General features: G+C 39.1%; 2 protein-coding genes across 7 annotated transcripts in view; one reads left to right on the plus strand and one right to left on the minus strand.

Annotated features, from left to right (window-relative positions):
* Positions 1–16,852, plus strand: part of RWDD2B (RWD domain containing 2B) — a 1,177,964-nt gene that overhangs the window by 835,971 nt on the left and 325,141 nt on the right. The window lies entirely within an intron of this gene.
* BACH1 (BTB domain and CNC homolog 1) overlaps positions 4,007–16,852 on the minus strand; it is a 96,563-nt gene continuing 83,717 nt past the window's right edge. For all 6 annotated transcript variants that reach the window (XM_050784725.1, XM_050784721.1, XM_050784723.1 and 3 more), the window contains one exon: positions 4,007–7,752. In XM_050784725.1, coding sequence (XP_050640682.1) covers positions 7,318–7,752 — 435 coding nt within the window. In that variant the 3' untranslated portion in view covers positions 4,007–7,317. The remainder of the gene's footprint in view (positions 7,753–16,852) is intronic.

A 16,852-nucleotide genomic window follows, 5' to 3' on the forward strand; every position in this document is an offset into this window, starting at 1 on the left:
GAAACAACCTGATGAGGTCCACTTGCCTCGTTCTGGAGTTTGCACTAGGCTCTCACGCTAAGCTACTCCATTATCTGCAACTGAGGTTTTGTTCTGGTTTCCCATCTACCATTCCTTTATTTTCTCTCTCAAATTCTTCAGAGCTCAGGAACTCAAGAAAAGAATATGCAGTGTTCCTTTGGAAACCCAACATTTGGCAGGGCGGCATTGTATAGAGACACTGAAAAAATCAAAACCAGAAGAGCAGAGTTTGGATAGTAAGAGACACGTGTGATTAGGTGTCTTGTAAACCACGGGGTGCAGCAGAGGCCGGGGCATTTTACCTTCGATTGTATGTGGAGGTTTGTATTAGGCCAGGTGGGTTTTTACAGGAGTGACGTTGGTCTGGGTAAGAGGTTCTAAAGCAGCCTGTGAGCATATTGAATCTAGAGGATCGTTGTGGCTTATGGTGTTCTTCCTCAGAGAATGACTTCTGTGGAGTCCTACCTGGTTTCCTTAGACCTTTGGAGAGGCTTGGATGGGGTGGGGGCATCTTAAGTGAAAGGCGCAGGGACTTCAGAAGAGATATGGGGTGCCTCTCACAGGCATGATGCAATTCCTTCAGGGACTCAGGAGTTTAACTGGCTCAATGCCAAGAGTCTAGGTGGCTCAGCGTTCATAATGAGACACTCACAAGATTATCAAAGCATTTGCACCACCTGTTTTGAAATCAGTCCAACCCCCAGCCATGAGAGCAGCTGTCCAAGAAAAGTTATGTTCTTAGAACACAGTACCTAGTGCGCCCAAAAGCTGTGGAAGGTACTCAGTGGTAACTGAGGCAAGGAAAGCCGATGGGGAAAATCCTTACATTAGCTTTCCCCTAATGCCTGTCAGTCAACACCCACTTTCTGCAATGTACTACCCATGATCTTAAACCCAACTGGCAGAAATTCCCTCCACACTCCCCATTGACTGCAAGAGGCCCTAGAAAGTGGGTGCAACATGGCATAAATTAAATGTGGGCAGCAGCCTGTGGGCCCCTGTCCATCAACAGCAACACAGCAGTTTCACAGGGAAAGGCCCAGCGCCCACAGGTGCTTGGCAGGGCTGGCGGCCTCAAGATGCCACTGCTGCAGTTTCCACGGGAAAAGCAGACCTCACAGGCCTTTTAGGTGTAGCTGGGAAAAATAATAGGTACTGATTTTCACCTATTTTCAAGGCAGCTGGGTTCCAACGTACTAGACTACTTCTAAGGTTCTAGCTTCTAACTGGTAGCGCCAGGCCACTGTGGCCCTTGCTGTATCAGCCACCCCAAATTCCATTCTGCATTCAGGCGCAAGGAGGGAACCATGAAGGGAACCTGGATCCATGTGGTTCATCTATAGTTGATTCTGGACTGCTTAAATCTATGTAGATAGATTTCAGATGCCTCCTCCATCCCTAGGAGGTAACTTTCTTAGGCCTAAATATCCATTGTGGCTCAGGCCTGAAAACGCCTGTATACAGGGATGTGGGCTCCCTAGAGGGAGCCCTCACTCAACAGTCCCAGGTACCAGAAACTTAGCATGTTGGAAAAGGAAATGTAAATTAAGGTGTCTTGCAATGGTGGTCTTTCTCCCAGGAATGATCAGTGTATACGGCCAAAATTAAGCCCTTTTTGAGTGTCCTTCCAATAGAAATTAGGATCACAAGTTGTGAGTTACAGAACACTGGGGCATCTTTGGGCAGCTGAAACCAAGATTTTTTTTTTCCAGATACTATTGAGGTTCTACTATGGTCTTTGGCAGCACTAGGTACTGAGTTGTGGGAGCAGCGTTGTATGGGATGACTGCTTTAGTACCTAGGAATTAGCTTGTTTCAAAACAAGTGTGGTTGTGGGGCCAAGGCTATAATTTTGCGGTTTCTTCTTCTAACTCTAAAGTGAGCACATCAGAGACTCAGCCTCGAACCTAGTTCCTTCTGGAGCACGGCAGGAACAATCACCCTCTTAAAGACAATTCCAGCTACAGCCTCTTGAAAGAATCTCGACTGGACCGAGGCATCAAGAATTCCTCTGGCCAAGGCTGATCTGAATGAGAAATCTGGCAGTATAGTTTTGGGATTTATTTTTCTTAGTTTTTTACTTGGAACTCAGGTGGACAAGATAATTTGATTTGCTTTAGTTCCTTTAGACTTTAATGCCTTTAGATTTAATCCAAAGGGACTTAATCTTTGAATTTTTTTTCTCTAAAAGTTGAATAATAGAAGTTTAACTACCATTCAAATTTGGGTATCATTATGTTGCTAGCATTTTATTCCTGGACTTTCACACATTTTCTTATGGGAATGTTCTGTTGGGATTTAATCTCAATGCAAGGCCTCTGATATGCTATATGGGATGATGAGGTAGGAGATAATTAGGGATGGGAAAAATGTTCAGTCTTTGGTACAGAGTAGCCTTTGAATTCATTTACTTATTAGTACACTGCTGGATCCAGAGCCTTCTTAGACCAAATGTTCACTGACAGCCCCAGGGTGTCACATCTGCAAAGGCTGGTGCTGGGAAGTGGCCTCAAAGGTGAGAGGAAGTCTGCCTTCTGGAACAGCTGCTCTCCTCCTCCAGGCCATCAGTCACAGCCCTGGTTGAGCAATGGGGCCAATGTTTCAAGAGAACTTCAACTGGGGGCGTGAAAGGGGAACACTCTTCCCTAAGACTTCCCTAGTTTCAATCTCCAGGGCAAGAAACACCCTCTGGCCTTTGTACTTCCACTGGCCCTGCTGTAGTCGTCTCTGATTCTGATGAGTAAATTTTGAGTCATTAAGTCTACTTGGCTCAGCCCACCCCTTACTCGTGGAATTTGCTCCATTTATATTTTTCCACTCCTCTAAGAGCTCTGCCCCTTTTGGGGTGGGTCAAGGTGACCGGTGGATGGATTAAGTCTGCCTCATTCCAGAATGCACTTCTAGCAGGTTCACTGGGCTAAACAGCTAGAAAGCCATGGTTCCAAGCTGGGTTCCATCAGTGATATGGATTTCACCTACTCTTTAATTTCTTAAATGGTTCAAAACTCTGGCCAGGGAAAAGATGCTATTTATTGGCCTTCCTCTAAAACCTCGATACCCACTACTTATACTTCTATTGTTCTTAAAGCCCTTACAGTCTAACCTCAGACCTTTGGTAACTTAGTCAATCTGGGTAGGGCAAGATGCTGGGACACCCACAGGTGAAGAACACTCAAGTGGGGGCCTCCTCCTTCTCTCACTGTGACACAACCTCCTTCTGTTCCTTTAACACACCAGGCTTATTTGTGCCAGGTGGCCTTCTCTCCCCAGAGACCATCCTTCTCCCTTTTCAGACTACCCTTTCAAAGCTCGGTGAAATCCCACGTTTCTCATCCTGTCTCCTTTGAACTCTTGCAGCCATCACACTACCTCACACAACTGAGCACTTTCTTAGAAGTCATCTTGATTCCATCATTGGTCTAGTCAGGGTTTCTCAATGTCAGCCTGATCAATACCCTGGGTGGGGTCACTGTTGTGAGGGCTGTCCTGGCCTCTGCCCCTAGAAGCCATATCCTATATCCTGCCCCCACGATTTCTGTCTCTGGGAACTGCCAAGTGTCCCCTGGGCAGCAAAATCATCCCCAGCTGAGAATCACAATGACTAGACCAGAAGACTTTGCCCTGGATGGCGAACACCGCTGAGCAGCTGCCCAAAGCTTGGTCAGAGGGGCCTGATTGGAAATTGAATAGAATACAAAGAGCTGACTCGGCAGATAAGTTTTTAAAACTTAATGACTGATAGAGATAATACCCCTTAAGAGTCCCTATACTTCTCTATCCAAACTAGAATTATGTAAAATCAGAAGCAAAGCTAAAATCTGTGCTTCCTAAAACACCTGAATGCTGGAATTTTTTTTTCCAGGCATGATTATCAACTAAGGAAAGATTCTCTCCTACAAATTCAGATATACTAATTACCGATCAAAAGACTAAACTGAGTAAATCCACATGAGGTGAGAAAATGAAAATAGAACGTACAATTCTATTCAATTAGAAGCAATTTTAGAGAATTTTATTTAACTGTCAATTTATCACCAACATCTAACATTTTATAGTTCAGGTACATTTGGGTAAGAACATTAGGAAGAAAATGTAAATTAAATACTATGAAAGTATGCTTTTAATGAAACGTGGTCTCAGTAAAATATGGACATAGAAGTTTAGTGGTTTTATTGCATTGTTAGAAAATTATATTATGAAAGATACAAAAAAAATCAATGTTTTTCTGTTTCTTTTATAATCAGTATGCCACCTTTTACCATTATGGCTTTAAGTTTTCATTCTACCCAACAAGTTTCAAAGAATAGTTTATTACATGCCTTAATAAAACATTTAAAATATTTACAAATTCAAAATAGATGTTTTATAACTGAAAAAAGTTCACCTGAGAATTCACTGTAACGTTGCCATTGTTTTCCCCAAGTTGTTAATGTGGCTGAGTGTCCACATGCAACCTGTATCGTCTACTGCATCTAACATACTTAATTCCTTATTTAAAATTCGTTAAGCAGTAAGCTATAGCAAACTGTTAAAAAAAATTACAGATGGAGAACCAAGACTGTATCTACATTTGTTCTGAATATGACAATTTAACAAATTATTTGCTATAGTTCCAGAATGAGTAAGAAAAAAAAAATAAGGTAATGTTATTTTACTGAATTCATCATAACAGCTTTTTAAAAAAATCATCACGCATTGAGAAGGCCGGTTCATAAAATAGTGAACAATGATCATGTGAATATGCAATATACAAACTGAAAACATTTCAAACTTCTGCATGAAGGAAAAGGCATACACTGTATACTCATAATCCTGTCATTTGTCTTCGGCAGCCTCAAAAAAAATATTGCCTTGAAACATTTTCTTAGAAAAAACTTCTTTAGAAGTTAATGTTAAAATAGGCATAAATGTGTAATGCTATGCAATATACAGAAAACTTCCCCACTTATGGCCAAAAGACAAAGATAAAATCTTTTTTATCTGTCCATCTGCATTACAACTTGAAAATCATGTAGATATGAGGTAGTGTAGTTACTTGTATTACATGCTGGCTATTTAAAGTAATGCTAAATTTTAAGAAATTACACTTGGCCAATAATTATATGTCATTAATAGAAACCCTTAATGCTAAACTGTTCATAGGTAGAGAGAAATTTAAACCAAGTGCTTTACAAATTATATTTAAGCTCTGGAGACAACTACGTTTTATCATAAAATAGTAATCTTTCAAAGCAAGTACAGTAGCAATTAAAGCAAAAGATTATTTGACATTTGCACATACACAAACTGATACGACCAATAGTTGAGTGTACACTGAGGTAGGAAATCAAGGGTTCCATTGGCTTAAGATTTTACATTTTGTAAACCACAAGTTCTTACATTATTTTATATTGTGAAGTTGAAATTTAAAATTACAAGTATCAAAGAAATACCTATATGGGGAGAATATATGTATGTATACACACACACATATACACACACACACACACACACACACACAAATTCTTTTGCAGTATGGGACGCATTATTAGAATTATTCTCCCTGACAAATTCTTGAGTGTACTTATAAAAGCTACTAGAAAATAAACAAGTCCAACTAATTTTCTCTTACAAATAAGTCAATAACAGAGATAACATACAAACTACTGAAAATATACTAGCAATATCCTCCCCCTACATCCTGATCAAAAAGGGTAACATTTGACAAATTACTCCAAGACATGAAGACTGGTCCCCATATACTCTCACAGGCAAGGCCAACTTGCTTCAGATTTCATACCCAGTGGGTGGTGGTTGCCCACATTAGCTAGACAAGCCCTGCACTAGGCTCAGGATGCAGTCCATAGAAGTGTCTCTTTCAGTCCTCTGATTTCGGTGAAATCAACACTATAAACTACTCCTCTGCACCATTAAAACTGGGTTCTGCCAACGTTTCTGTGAATGTGAATATATGCATTTTTTTTAATTGCTGAGAAGATCCATAGCTTTCATTTGACTCTCAAACAAATCTAACTCCAACATGACTAAAAGTCACTGCAAAATGTTTTGTGATAGGTGCTCAATTATCTATTTTGTAACAGGACTGAACAAACACTAAGACTGATCTTTAAATGCCCAAGTTAAAATGATTTGTGTGTCTTTATACCACACCAAATTTGGGGAGGAGAGCAAGGATTAAACCTGGTTTTCAAATGCAAACCCACAATAGGAAAAGATTGAGTTCATCCTATTTCACAAACCTGCAGAGTTGCTGCAAATACATTTTTATCTGTAACAATGCTTTTTACAAGTGAACCATACGACTTCAAAAACAGGATGAAAAAATGAACTGCACTCCTGGTAAAACGTAAGCAATATTCTTTCCCCGTGATGTCTGCTTTTCCGGCACTGGTGACCCATGGTGGCAAAGTGGACAGCTTCACATGTTGGTAAGCTCTCCAGATTCTAGGGAGCCTGAGATAGTGCTGCCAGTATGATCACTCATGCCACTGTATTCTGAGTCCTAGTTCTTCTTCCAAAGGGACAAGAACGCCAGGAAACAGGAAGTCCATGATGGGACCAGATATGGTAAAGACTGAAGAGGGGGGAAAAAAAGAGGGAAAGTGACACTTAATCTGTTTATGCAGCCAGACTTTCTAGAGTCCATACTGAAGAGAAGAAGCCCCCATCTTAGGCCAACCACTTGCCTGTTTATGAAATCTTCCCAATGTAGCTTAAAATCTGATTTTAGGAGCCAAAGAGCAAAGCCCTAAGATTCAGGTAAGACCATCTATTTTTCACAATGCAGCTCTACAAAAATATTCCCAGTAGCTGACACCCTGTTTCAGCTGAGAACAGAACTCTATTAGCATTGCTTGGGCAGAAATTTTCTTTCAATCTAAAATATTACAAAAATGTCAAATTATTAAACTTCTGCAGGCCACTTCTTTTAGTAGGAACTATCTGTAGACGTTTCAAGCTGTTAAATTGCTGTCTGATATGCTGCAGTTTTCATTCTCCTACTTGTTCTGAATAGCAAGAAGAGTTATTACTAGAGTTATTATTCTGTAAAACATGAGTTTTAAAGGTTTACTACATTTTCACATGGATTTTTCTGATATCCAGGAGGCAAAATCGTTTCTTTGTCTCTTGCGGAAATCAAGGAGAAATCATGGTTGACTTAAGAGAAATTCCCTTATGGCAAACTACTAAAGGGAAAAACAATATTGTTAAGCAACAGATGGTCATATTAGGCTTTCAAGACACTGCCAAAACTTCAGTAGAAAATTAGATGGTTTGAAGGAAGTGAATGCAAGTTTACTCATCAGTAGTACATTTATCAGTCATCTGCTGACAGAAGTCTGAGATTCCACCACTCTGACGACACTGTTCCGCAGGCCCGGCTTGCTCAGAGGTGGCTGTGGATGTCTGCTGGGACTCCTGCCCCCGCGTGTAGCCGGACTCACTGTTTCCTCTGGCACAAGGAGGCAGCACTGCTGGAGGCCCGTCAGATAAACTGAAAATTGATGATAAGGCCAGTTCACCATCAGGAGTACTTTTATCTTTTTCAGAAATTAAAAATGAAAGTGGGCAATCTGAAGCTGAGTACTTGGCGAGTATCTGTATTTGTTCTTGACTCAGAGCTGCTTCTTTACAAACTTTCTGGCAAAGTCCAGTTAGGTTCTGCTTTGTCTCGCCCAGAGTTGACAAAATGTGATCTCTTTCCTTCAACAAGCTCTCCTTTTCATTTTGCTGTGAAGTGGGGAAAGAGAACACAATGGCTTGTGTTTATTAGCTCAATCAACATTTCCAAGGTGATCAAATAATATACAGTGTCTTCTCATCAAATAAGATCACATGGAGTTTATCCTTTCAATTCCATTCAATTACACATTAAATACTAAAGGCCCAGAATGTCCCATCCAAAACTCTTGGGGCGGATGTATTTTGGCATAAAGCATTTTTCAGGTTTTAGAAAGATAGTATATATGGGTGCACACATAATTTCTCTAGCAGGTCTGGGGCAGCACTTCACTATCAACTATCTTTACATTTCTAAGTAAAACATAAAATAGCAAATAATGAAGAAAGTAGGATAAAGACTATGCATTCTAATGTCAATTTGGGGCAGTTTTTTGGTCAAAAGAGTCTGTGACAAACTTATATGGTTTTCGGAGCTTTCTGGATTTACAGACTGTACATAACAGGTATGGATGACATTTTGGATGAGATACAACAAGAAAAAAGTAAAAGTACAGTTAGCATAACTTAACTACTGAGACTCAAAAGCATTGCAAGATTCAACTAATGATCAGCATTTGTTGAGCAGATACTCTGTGCCAGATATTGTGCTAAATGTTTTCCAACATGCAATCTCAGCTATGTAATCCACACAACACCTCTCCTGACTTAAGCACATCAAACCCACTGAAGGGATGGGACTGAGTTTAACATGCCTAGAGACAGCTGCTGGGTGAGTTACTAAAGTGTGGAGAATTCGAGGGGGAATTTTGTGTTTGCTAATTACTATTTTTGTTATTGTTATAATCTTATTACCCCTATAAGAAAGTCTACCACAGAATTTTTCAAAAGTTTTTCTGGGTCCTGCCTTGCTGTCCATGTCACTTATAACTGCTGATAGCACGTCTTTTCTATTATCGTCCCATCTCATCCTTCTTGTTCTAACATTTTATTGCTTCTAATCTATTATGAGCCAGGAAACCAAATAATCAAGGTATTTATAAGAAAAGAGTAAACAAACACTTGCTAGAAAGTCAAAGGTTTTTCTTGTGAAAATTATCACAACTCTCAACAAGTCAGTCTTGTTCTGCTTGCTTTCTGCTCATTGGAGGGTTCTGGAGAGTTGAGGCTGCCAGTTAACCTTGAGACAAGTTAGTTCATAGTGCTAATCTAGAAGTGCCATCCTTTAATCTTGTATGACACAAAAGTCACTAAAAGAGTAAAATGAATTTTGCTTTATACAAAAGTACTGTTATGGTTTTATACAAAAGTATTACTACAAAATTATGTATGAATCCAATTATTGTTAGTTCTAAAATATTTTAAAGCCATGTAATATTTTGAGAAAATATACAATAAATACAAAATACTAAATTTTTATATGGCAAAGTATTCTCCAATCTGCTCAGATTTTTATATACAAGTTCTTTTTTTTTTTTCTTTTTTAAATAGATGTAGGCCAAGAAAGAGTGTGTTAAGTATATGTAACCAAAATCAATGTTCGGCCGGTACATTTTCTCTTATGCAAAGTTTATCAGTTGTACTCTTCTGATAAAATGAGTCTGCAGATACCGGAAGGGCAAGAATGGCACCTACTGCTTGTTCACAGAAGGAACCATTAAATGCAATCAACACCCATTTCTTTTTATGGTCTCCTGGAAGCCAATCCAAAGGAGGATGGAAATAAAGCTTCCAGTAGAAAGTGAGAAATAATCTTTTTTCAGTCACAGCAACATTCAGCCACGGATTCCTCTACCAAAGTGGGGATGAATCTATTCTAAACAGCAATAGAAAAATTTCAACTGCTGGTTGGTCTTTTAAATTAAATATGGTTAAACAAAATAAGGATTACTTGAACTTCCTCCCAGAAATTAGAACCACTACTTAACCTACAGATACTATGATTACAAATATTTTATGACTTCTGTATCTTAATATCCACATGATCTTTAAATACTCTCACTCCTCCCACCCCACTAAATTAGGGATGACATCATTCTTTAAGTACACAAGATGGCTTGCTTCTTCACAACTACAACAAATAGGTACAACCCTAGAACTCCATCAGAATTATTTCTATAAATTAAATGTTCCCATCTGTTCCCCTGTACTTTAACTCCCACACAGCTAAGCTTCTAAGCAGTTAGCTAATGTTTCCATTTCATTCTAAGTTTAAAACACATCTCTACTATAACAGCAGTCAGCTTAATAACTAAAAGTAAAATACAAGTAATACAAGTTAATCACTTAATGACATCAGTATTTAAGATATCTCCGAAAGTCACTACTTATAGTCATGAGTGGGAGTCACTATTGGCATCCTGCTACCTATTCCTACAATATATTTCCATTTTCCTATAAAAACAACTATAAATCATGTTTGAAGTGCTGCACCTTTAATTACAGAACTTTTTTTAAAAAGGAATAAAATTGGCATTCTGGTGCCATTCTGGATTTTATATCAACCAAAAACCTTTAGTAGGCTGGGCACAGTGGCTCACGCCTGTGAGGCTGAGGTGGGCAGATCATGTGAGGTCAGGAGATCGAGACCAGCCTGGCCAACATCGTGAAACCCTGTCTCTAATAAAAATACAAAAAAAATAGCTGGCGTGGTGGCACACACCTGTAATCCTAGCTACAAGGGCAGGCTGAGGCAGGGGAATCACTTGAACCTGGGAGATGGAGGTTGCGGTGAGCCAAGATTGCACCATTGCACTTCAGCCTGGGTGACAGAGCAAGACCCTGTCTCAAAAAAAAAAAAAAAAAAAAAAAAAAAAAACACACAAAAAAACCTTTATCTCTAAATCCTTATTTTGAATAGCTAGTGGACAATATTTATTCAAATATAATTTTTTAAAGATTATAAATACAACTCACACAATAAAGATATGGAAGAGAAGAATTTGGCACCAAAAGAATGAGTGACAATTTTATGATAGGGTAAAGAGTACTCACTGTTAGAAAATGGTCACTAATAGTTCCTTAGTAAAACCTCTGAATAGACAGTTCAGAGAAATCTACAAATGGCACTGACAAATATAAGCAAAAATGCTCATTTTCACTCATAAGATAAAAATAAAAGCTACCACGAGATATCATGGTATCTCACTATCAGACTGGAAAAAAACCCAAAAGCTGACAACAAATCTTGACTGAGGGTGTGGACAGACAGACACACATATACTGCTGATGGAAGGCCAAATATTACAGTTCCTATGGAGGAGAATCTGTTAATATCTAATAAAATTATGTATGTATTTACCCTTGATAGAACAATCCCATTTCTAGGAATGTGTCCTAGAGACACAGCTCCTTAAACATGAAACAACAGTATACAGTTATTCACTGCAGGATCCCAAATGTCCACCCACAGAAGACTGGTTTGAATTGTATTACAGCCACAACTGAGTACTATGGAGCTGGAAAACGAATGAAAAAATATTTCCTAGAAATCAATTCTTAAGTTTAAATAGTAAAGTACAGAACAATGGATATAAAATACTTCTATGCAGCAGGATGGATAATAAAAGTAGACATAAAATGTTAATATGCTTTTAGAAAAGAAATACAGGGGAAAAAAAATCCAGAAACTAATGAAAGTGGTTACCTGCAGGAAGCAGCTATGAATAGGATATAAGGAGAAGATGAGATCAAGATTTGGAATATATATTTTTTAAAACATAGTTTTAACTTTTGAGCCATATAAACGTTTTACATTCAAAAATAAATAAAAAATGTAGGCCAGGCATGGTGGCTCATGCCTAAAATCTCAGCACTTCGGGAGGCCAAGGCAGGAGGATCGCTTGAGCCCAGGAGTTTTGAGCAACACAGTGAAACCTCATCTTGACAAAAAACAAAACAATTACCCGGCATGATGGTGCGCACCTGTAGTCCTGGCCACTAAGAAGGCTGACGTGAGATGATCACTTGATCCCAGAAGTCAAGGCTGCAGTGAGTCATTAATTGTGCCACTGCACTCCAGCCTGGGTGACAGAGTGAAACCCTGTCTCGAAAAATGTAGAGGAAATCCCAGTAATATAAATAGAAAAAAAATTAATTGTATATCAAATTGGTAACACAAATATTTCAAATAACTTTTAAAGCTTCACACTGGGAAACATGTAAGCACAAAAAAAGGCAAATCTCAAATTCTGCTCAATCTGTTTACTGTTAACAGTAATACTGATTGTAACTTTTTTTACTTTTTATACAGTGTGCCTTCACTTAAAATCATTGACAGGTTCTTGGAAACTGACTTTAAGAGAAACAACCTACAGCAGGTCCTCAAACATTTTGTTCAACAGCCTTTATTTTTTATTATACTTTAAGTTCTAGGGTACATGTGCACAAGGTGCAAGTTTGTTACATATGTATACATGTGCCATGTTGGTGTGCTGCACCCATTAACTTGTCGTTTTTTTTTCTTTTTTTTTGAGATGTAGTTTCGCTCTTGTAGCCCAGGTTGGAGTGCAATGAATGGCATGATCTCAGCTCACTGCAACCTCCACCTCCTGAGTTCAAGCGATTCTCCTGCCGCAGCCTCCTGAGTAGCTGGGATTACAGGCTTATGCCACCATGCCCGGCTAATTTTTGTATTTTTAGTAGAGATGGGGTTTCACCATGTTGGCCAGGCTAGCCTTAAACTCCTGACCTAGGGCGATCCACCCGCCTCGGCCTCCCAAAGTGCTGGGATTACAGGCGTGAGCCACAGCGCCCAGCACCCGTCATTTACATTAGGTATATCTCCTAATGCTATCCCTCCCCCTCCCCTCACCCCACAACAGGCCCCAGTGTGTGATGTTCCCCACCCTGTGTCCAAGTGTTCTTTGTTCAACATCCTTTCATTATAAAGTTGATGAGGAAAAAAACTGGTTTTATTATCCATCATTTCATGTTAAGTGAAAACTTACTGTGTATTATAGAATAAAGGAAACAATACGGAGCCGAAATTTTCCCTGTAAGTGATGAGAGATTAAACATAAACATATAAAAGAAGTGAAGACAAAAGCTCTATACTGTTAAATTTGGACTGGAAATACTACATAAACTCAGGATTTCTAATGTACTTTTTACTTTCATTTACTGAAGCCTGATATATATGAACTCATGATGTAATGAACTCTTTATTTTATACACAGATGCATATATTTCCTAGCTCTGTCCACGGAAAAAGGCCTAGAAGGAATAATACTCCTTTAGCAGGTAGGCTTTCCAAAGTCCAACATATCTGCTAAAAAAAACAGGAGTTTTAAAGAAATGGGTGATTCCAAATCTTGAAACAACAGAGGTTAAAAAGTGAGATTATGGCAGCAGGACAGGAGCTGGCTTGAACGAGCTCTTCCTGGCCAAATCTGAAAAATGTCAACATCAAAAAGAATAATGACTATTACTTATTCTAACAAGTTGAATCAGAAAAAATTAATCCATGAGTCCACAGGGATTCCAAACAGTGGGAGAGAAGGAAAAGAGAAAAGAAGAAAAGGCCAGGCATGGTGGCTCATGTCCGTAATCGCACCACCTTAGGAAGCTGAGGCAGGCAGATCCCTTGAGGTCAGGAGTTCAAGACCAGGATGGTCAACACGGTGAAAACCCATCACTAATAAAAATACAAAAATTAGCCAGGTGTGGTGGTGGGCACCTGTAGTCCTAGCTACTCGGGAGGCTGAGGCAGGAGAATCACATGATCCTGGGAGGTAGAGGTTGCAGTGAGCTGAGATCATGCCACCGCACTCCACACTCCAGCCTGGACAACAGAGTGAGACTCTGTTCCAAAAAAAATAAAAAAATAAAAAAGAGAGAGAAAGGAAGAACAATCCTTTTTAATGAGGAATACTGACTAATGCAAATAGAATAAAAGAATTAGAAAAATTATGATTTCGTAATCATGGTAATCACAGTAAAGGTCATCAACGTATTCTAAAAGATGCAGGAGTACTGGGGAATAGGATAATTATAAAGTGCCCAAGTAACACATCACAGACAACTAAGCAACACAGGGTGAAAAAACACTACTTTGAAAATGGAGCAATTTGGTACTTCCACCCACCTACATGGGACAACACTGACACTGGACCTCCTGCCTCCCTAGGTGACACAGTATAAAGGACAACACCAGTGAATGTTTAAACTCAGTCTCCTCAACTCAAACATTTCCAGTTTACAGGAAATAAAGGGATGGAGAAATGACTTAAAGCCACGGGGAAGCAATCAGACAAATACTTAAAGTAAGACATTTATGAGAAATCTGGCCTGGATACTTCAAAAAGTTATTGTCATTAAAACAATGAGAGCACTTTAGATTAAGAGACTAAACAGGTTTAATCAAATGCATTATATGATGACTGTATCCTCGTTTGGAAAAAAAAAAAGCATCTATGAAAGATGGAAAAATCAGAGTAACTTGAATAAAAACTAGATATAATATTCAGGATGTGTTAATATTCTCAGGCATAATAAAGATAATAGTCATATCTAAGAATGCCTCTTTTTAGAAGATGCATGTTTAAACATTTAAGGATGAAGTGTCATAATATGGTAGCTTTCAAACAATTCAGAAAATAAAAGGAGAGGAAGAGAGCCAGAGAGAGGAATGACAGCCAGCAAGACAGCAGGACAGGAATGACAGTGACACCAAGGGGTGAGAGACCAAGATCAACCAAGTGGGGTTAAACGAAGACCAAGACTGACAGATGGAGACAGAGATTCGAAGACTGACAAGCCAACAGGTACAGACAGATGATCTGAGGTGGAGAGACAGAGGCAGAAAGACCAAGATAGAGAAATAAAGCAAATGTGGCAAAATGTCAAAAATCAAAGAATCTACATGAAGAGTATACAGTTATTGTACCATTCATTTAACTTTTCTGAAAGCTTGAAATTTTTAGAATGGGTGCTGACATGAAGCTCAAGAAAAAATGAACACACTTGAACTTGGCTCCCCCATGAGACTGTAAGTAAGCGAGGATTATGTCTTACTCATTTCTGACGTCCTGGTACCAAGCACAACATTTAACATGTAGGGTGACCAGCAAACACTTATAGAAAGAATAGAGAACCACTTTTATTTAAAGTACAACTAATACATATTGAGCCCTGAACACATGCTGGACAGTACAAACAGCTTTCCATCCCTGATCTCATCAGATCCTTGCATCAACCCCGCGGTGGCTATTACTCTTATCCCATGTTAGTAATGGGGGAATGTGGGTACTGGAGGTTAAGCAATTGCCCCAGGCCACAAAGTTACCCAGTGGCCAGGCAAGCTTTCCAGTCGTTTGTCTCCAGAGCCTCCCTCCGACCTCAGTGCTACTGTGCAGTGAATTCTCAGAATTTAAAATGTACATAAAATTTATCTCGGACTTGTATAAAATGCATGGTCCAGGGCCTTGACGACAGCTCTGGGATAGACTAAGAAATGTCCACCTTTAAGGGGCACCCAAGATAACTATGATGCCAATGGGATACACACCACATTTCAAGAAATGCTGCTCATGGACAACATGGAATGACAGAGGGCAGGTTCCGGAAGGGTCACTGGGGTGCACTTTGGTAGAACAGCCAGTAAATTGGGACTAGTTGTGAACAGGTTTATTTTTAATAAAATATAATCTTCACCACAAAATGCAAATCACTAACAACAGATGAGGTCGTTTTACTTCTGTGCCATCATAACGGACAAAGGTAATGAAATAAAATGGTGTCTGAACCCCTCAACCCTGAGCGTTTGTGAATATTCTGATCGCTGATCACTTATAAGTTGGTATCAAAAACAATATTTGATACTTTCTAAAAGAAATACATTTTGGTAAATATTTTCCCGCAAAGAGCAAGGCTCCCTTCATTTCAGGGTTACCTCTGAGGTTAAAATGGTTATCAGAGATATGTGTATTTTCTAACTTCTGAATTAATCTTCCAGAAGAATAAAATCGAACCTTGTAAAGAAAGCTACATAGACAAGAGCGTCATAAGCCAAACACATGAACAGAAGTTGAATCCAAAGACTGTAATTACCAGTTTTAAAAGTCGGCCGGGCACAGTGGCTCACGCCTGTAATCCCAGCACTTTAGGAGGCTGAGGCAGGTGGATCATGAGGTCAGGAGATTGAGACCACCCTGGCTAACATGGCAAAACCCCGTCTCAACTAAAAATACAAAAAATTGGCCAGTCATGGTGGCGGGCACCTGTAGTACCAGCTACTGGGGAGGCTGAGGCAGGAGAATGGCGGGAACCCAGGAGGCGGAGCTTACAGTGAGCTGAGATGGCACCACTGCACTCCAGCCTGGGCAAAAGAGCGAGACTCCGCCTCAAAAAAAAAGAAAAACAAAGTCATGTTACTGGCTTATGCATTATGTACATTCAGTCCTTACAGTAAAAGCAATGCTAAATTAGTGCTTAACCTCTAACACACTATAAAATTCAAAATAAATCCTAAAGTCAATACCATCAATTTCCACCAAATAAATACGCACTTTCTCTTCAAAGGTTCTATTAGACTCTGATAGAACTTCTTGTTGAGAAATACATTATTTAATGAATGCTAACTCACATCTCCCTTTGTCCCGACAGAGACTATAAAAGTGTCCTTTATTCCTTTATACATGATTATAATACTAACCCACTTTGCAAACATTTTAGAATAATTATTCTATTGTAATCAAACCCCTTTTATCACATGCTGATCCATCCAGAGTCTATTATGCTACTACCCTCAGGACAAACTGCAAAAAGTTCCAAGATTTCTCTCTAGGAAAACAAACAGCCAATAGCCAAAGACCAAACTGACTAGAATATAGGGCCCTCTGCCTGAATATTTTCAGACCAGGGCAATAAATACTGTGAATCTATTTATATGTTAAAGCCAACCAGTCATTCACTATGTGCAAATGGCTGTTTAATTATTAAACAAGCAATTTCCCTTAAATAGGTTTGTTATAATGTTTAGACTACAAAGACGAAGAATACTGCTTGTCTACTGGCCATGTTACTTTCAAAAAGTAACATCTCAATGAGATTAAAATATACACAAATACCTGTTCACATTCCGTCCTCTGTATTCTCAACTCTCCATGCTACTAAGTATAAACTTCTGACTGTAACTCTCCTAGTTTTCTGT

Source organism: Macaca thibetana, chromosome 3, assembly GCF_024542745.1.
Source record: "Macaca thibetana thibetana isolate TM-01 chromosome 3, ASM2454274v1, whole genome shotgun sequence".
Classification (NCBI taxonomy): domain Eukaryota; kingdom Metazoa; phylum Chordata; class Mammalia; order Primates; family Cercopithecidae; genus Macaca; species Macaca thibetana.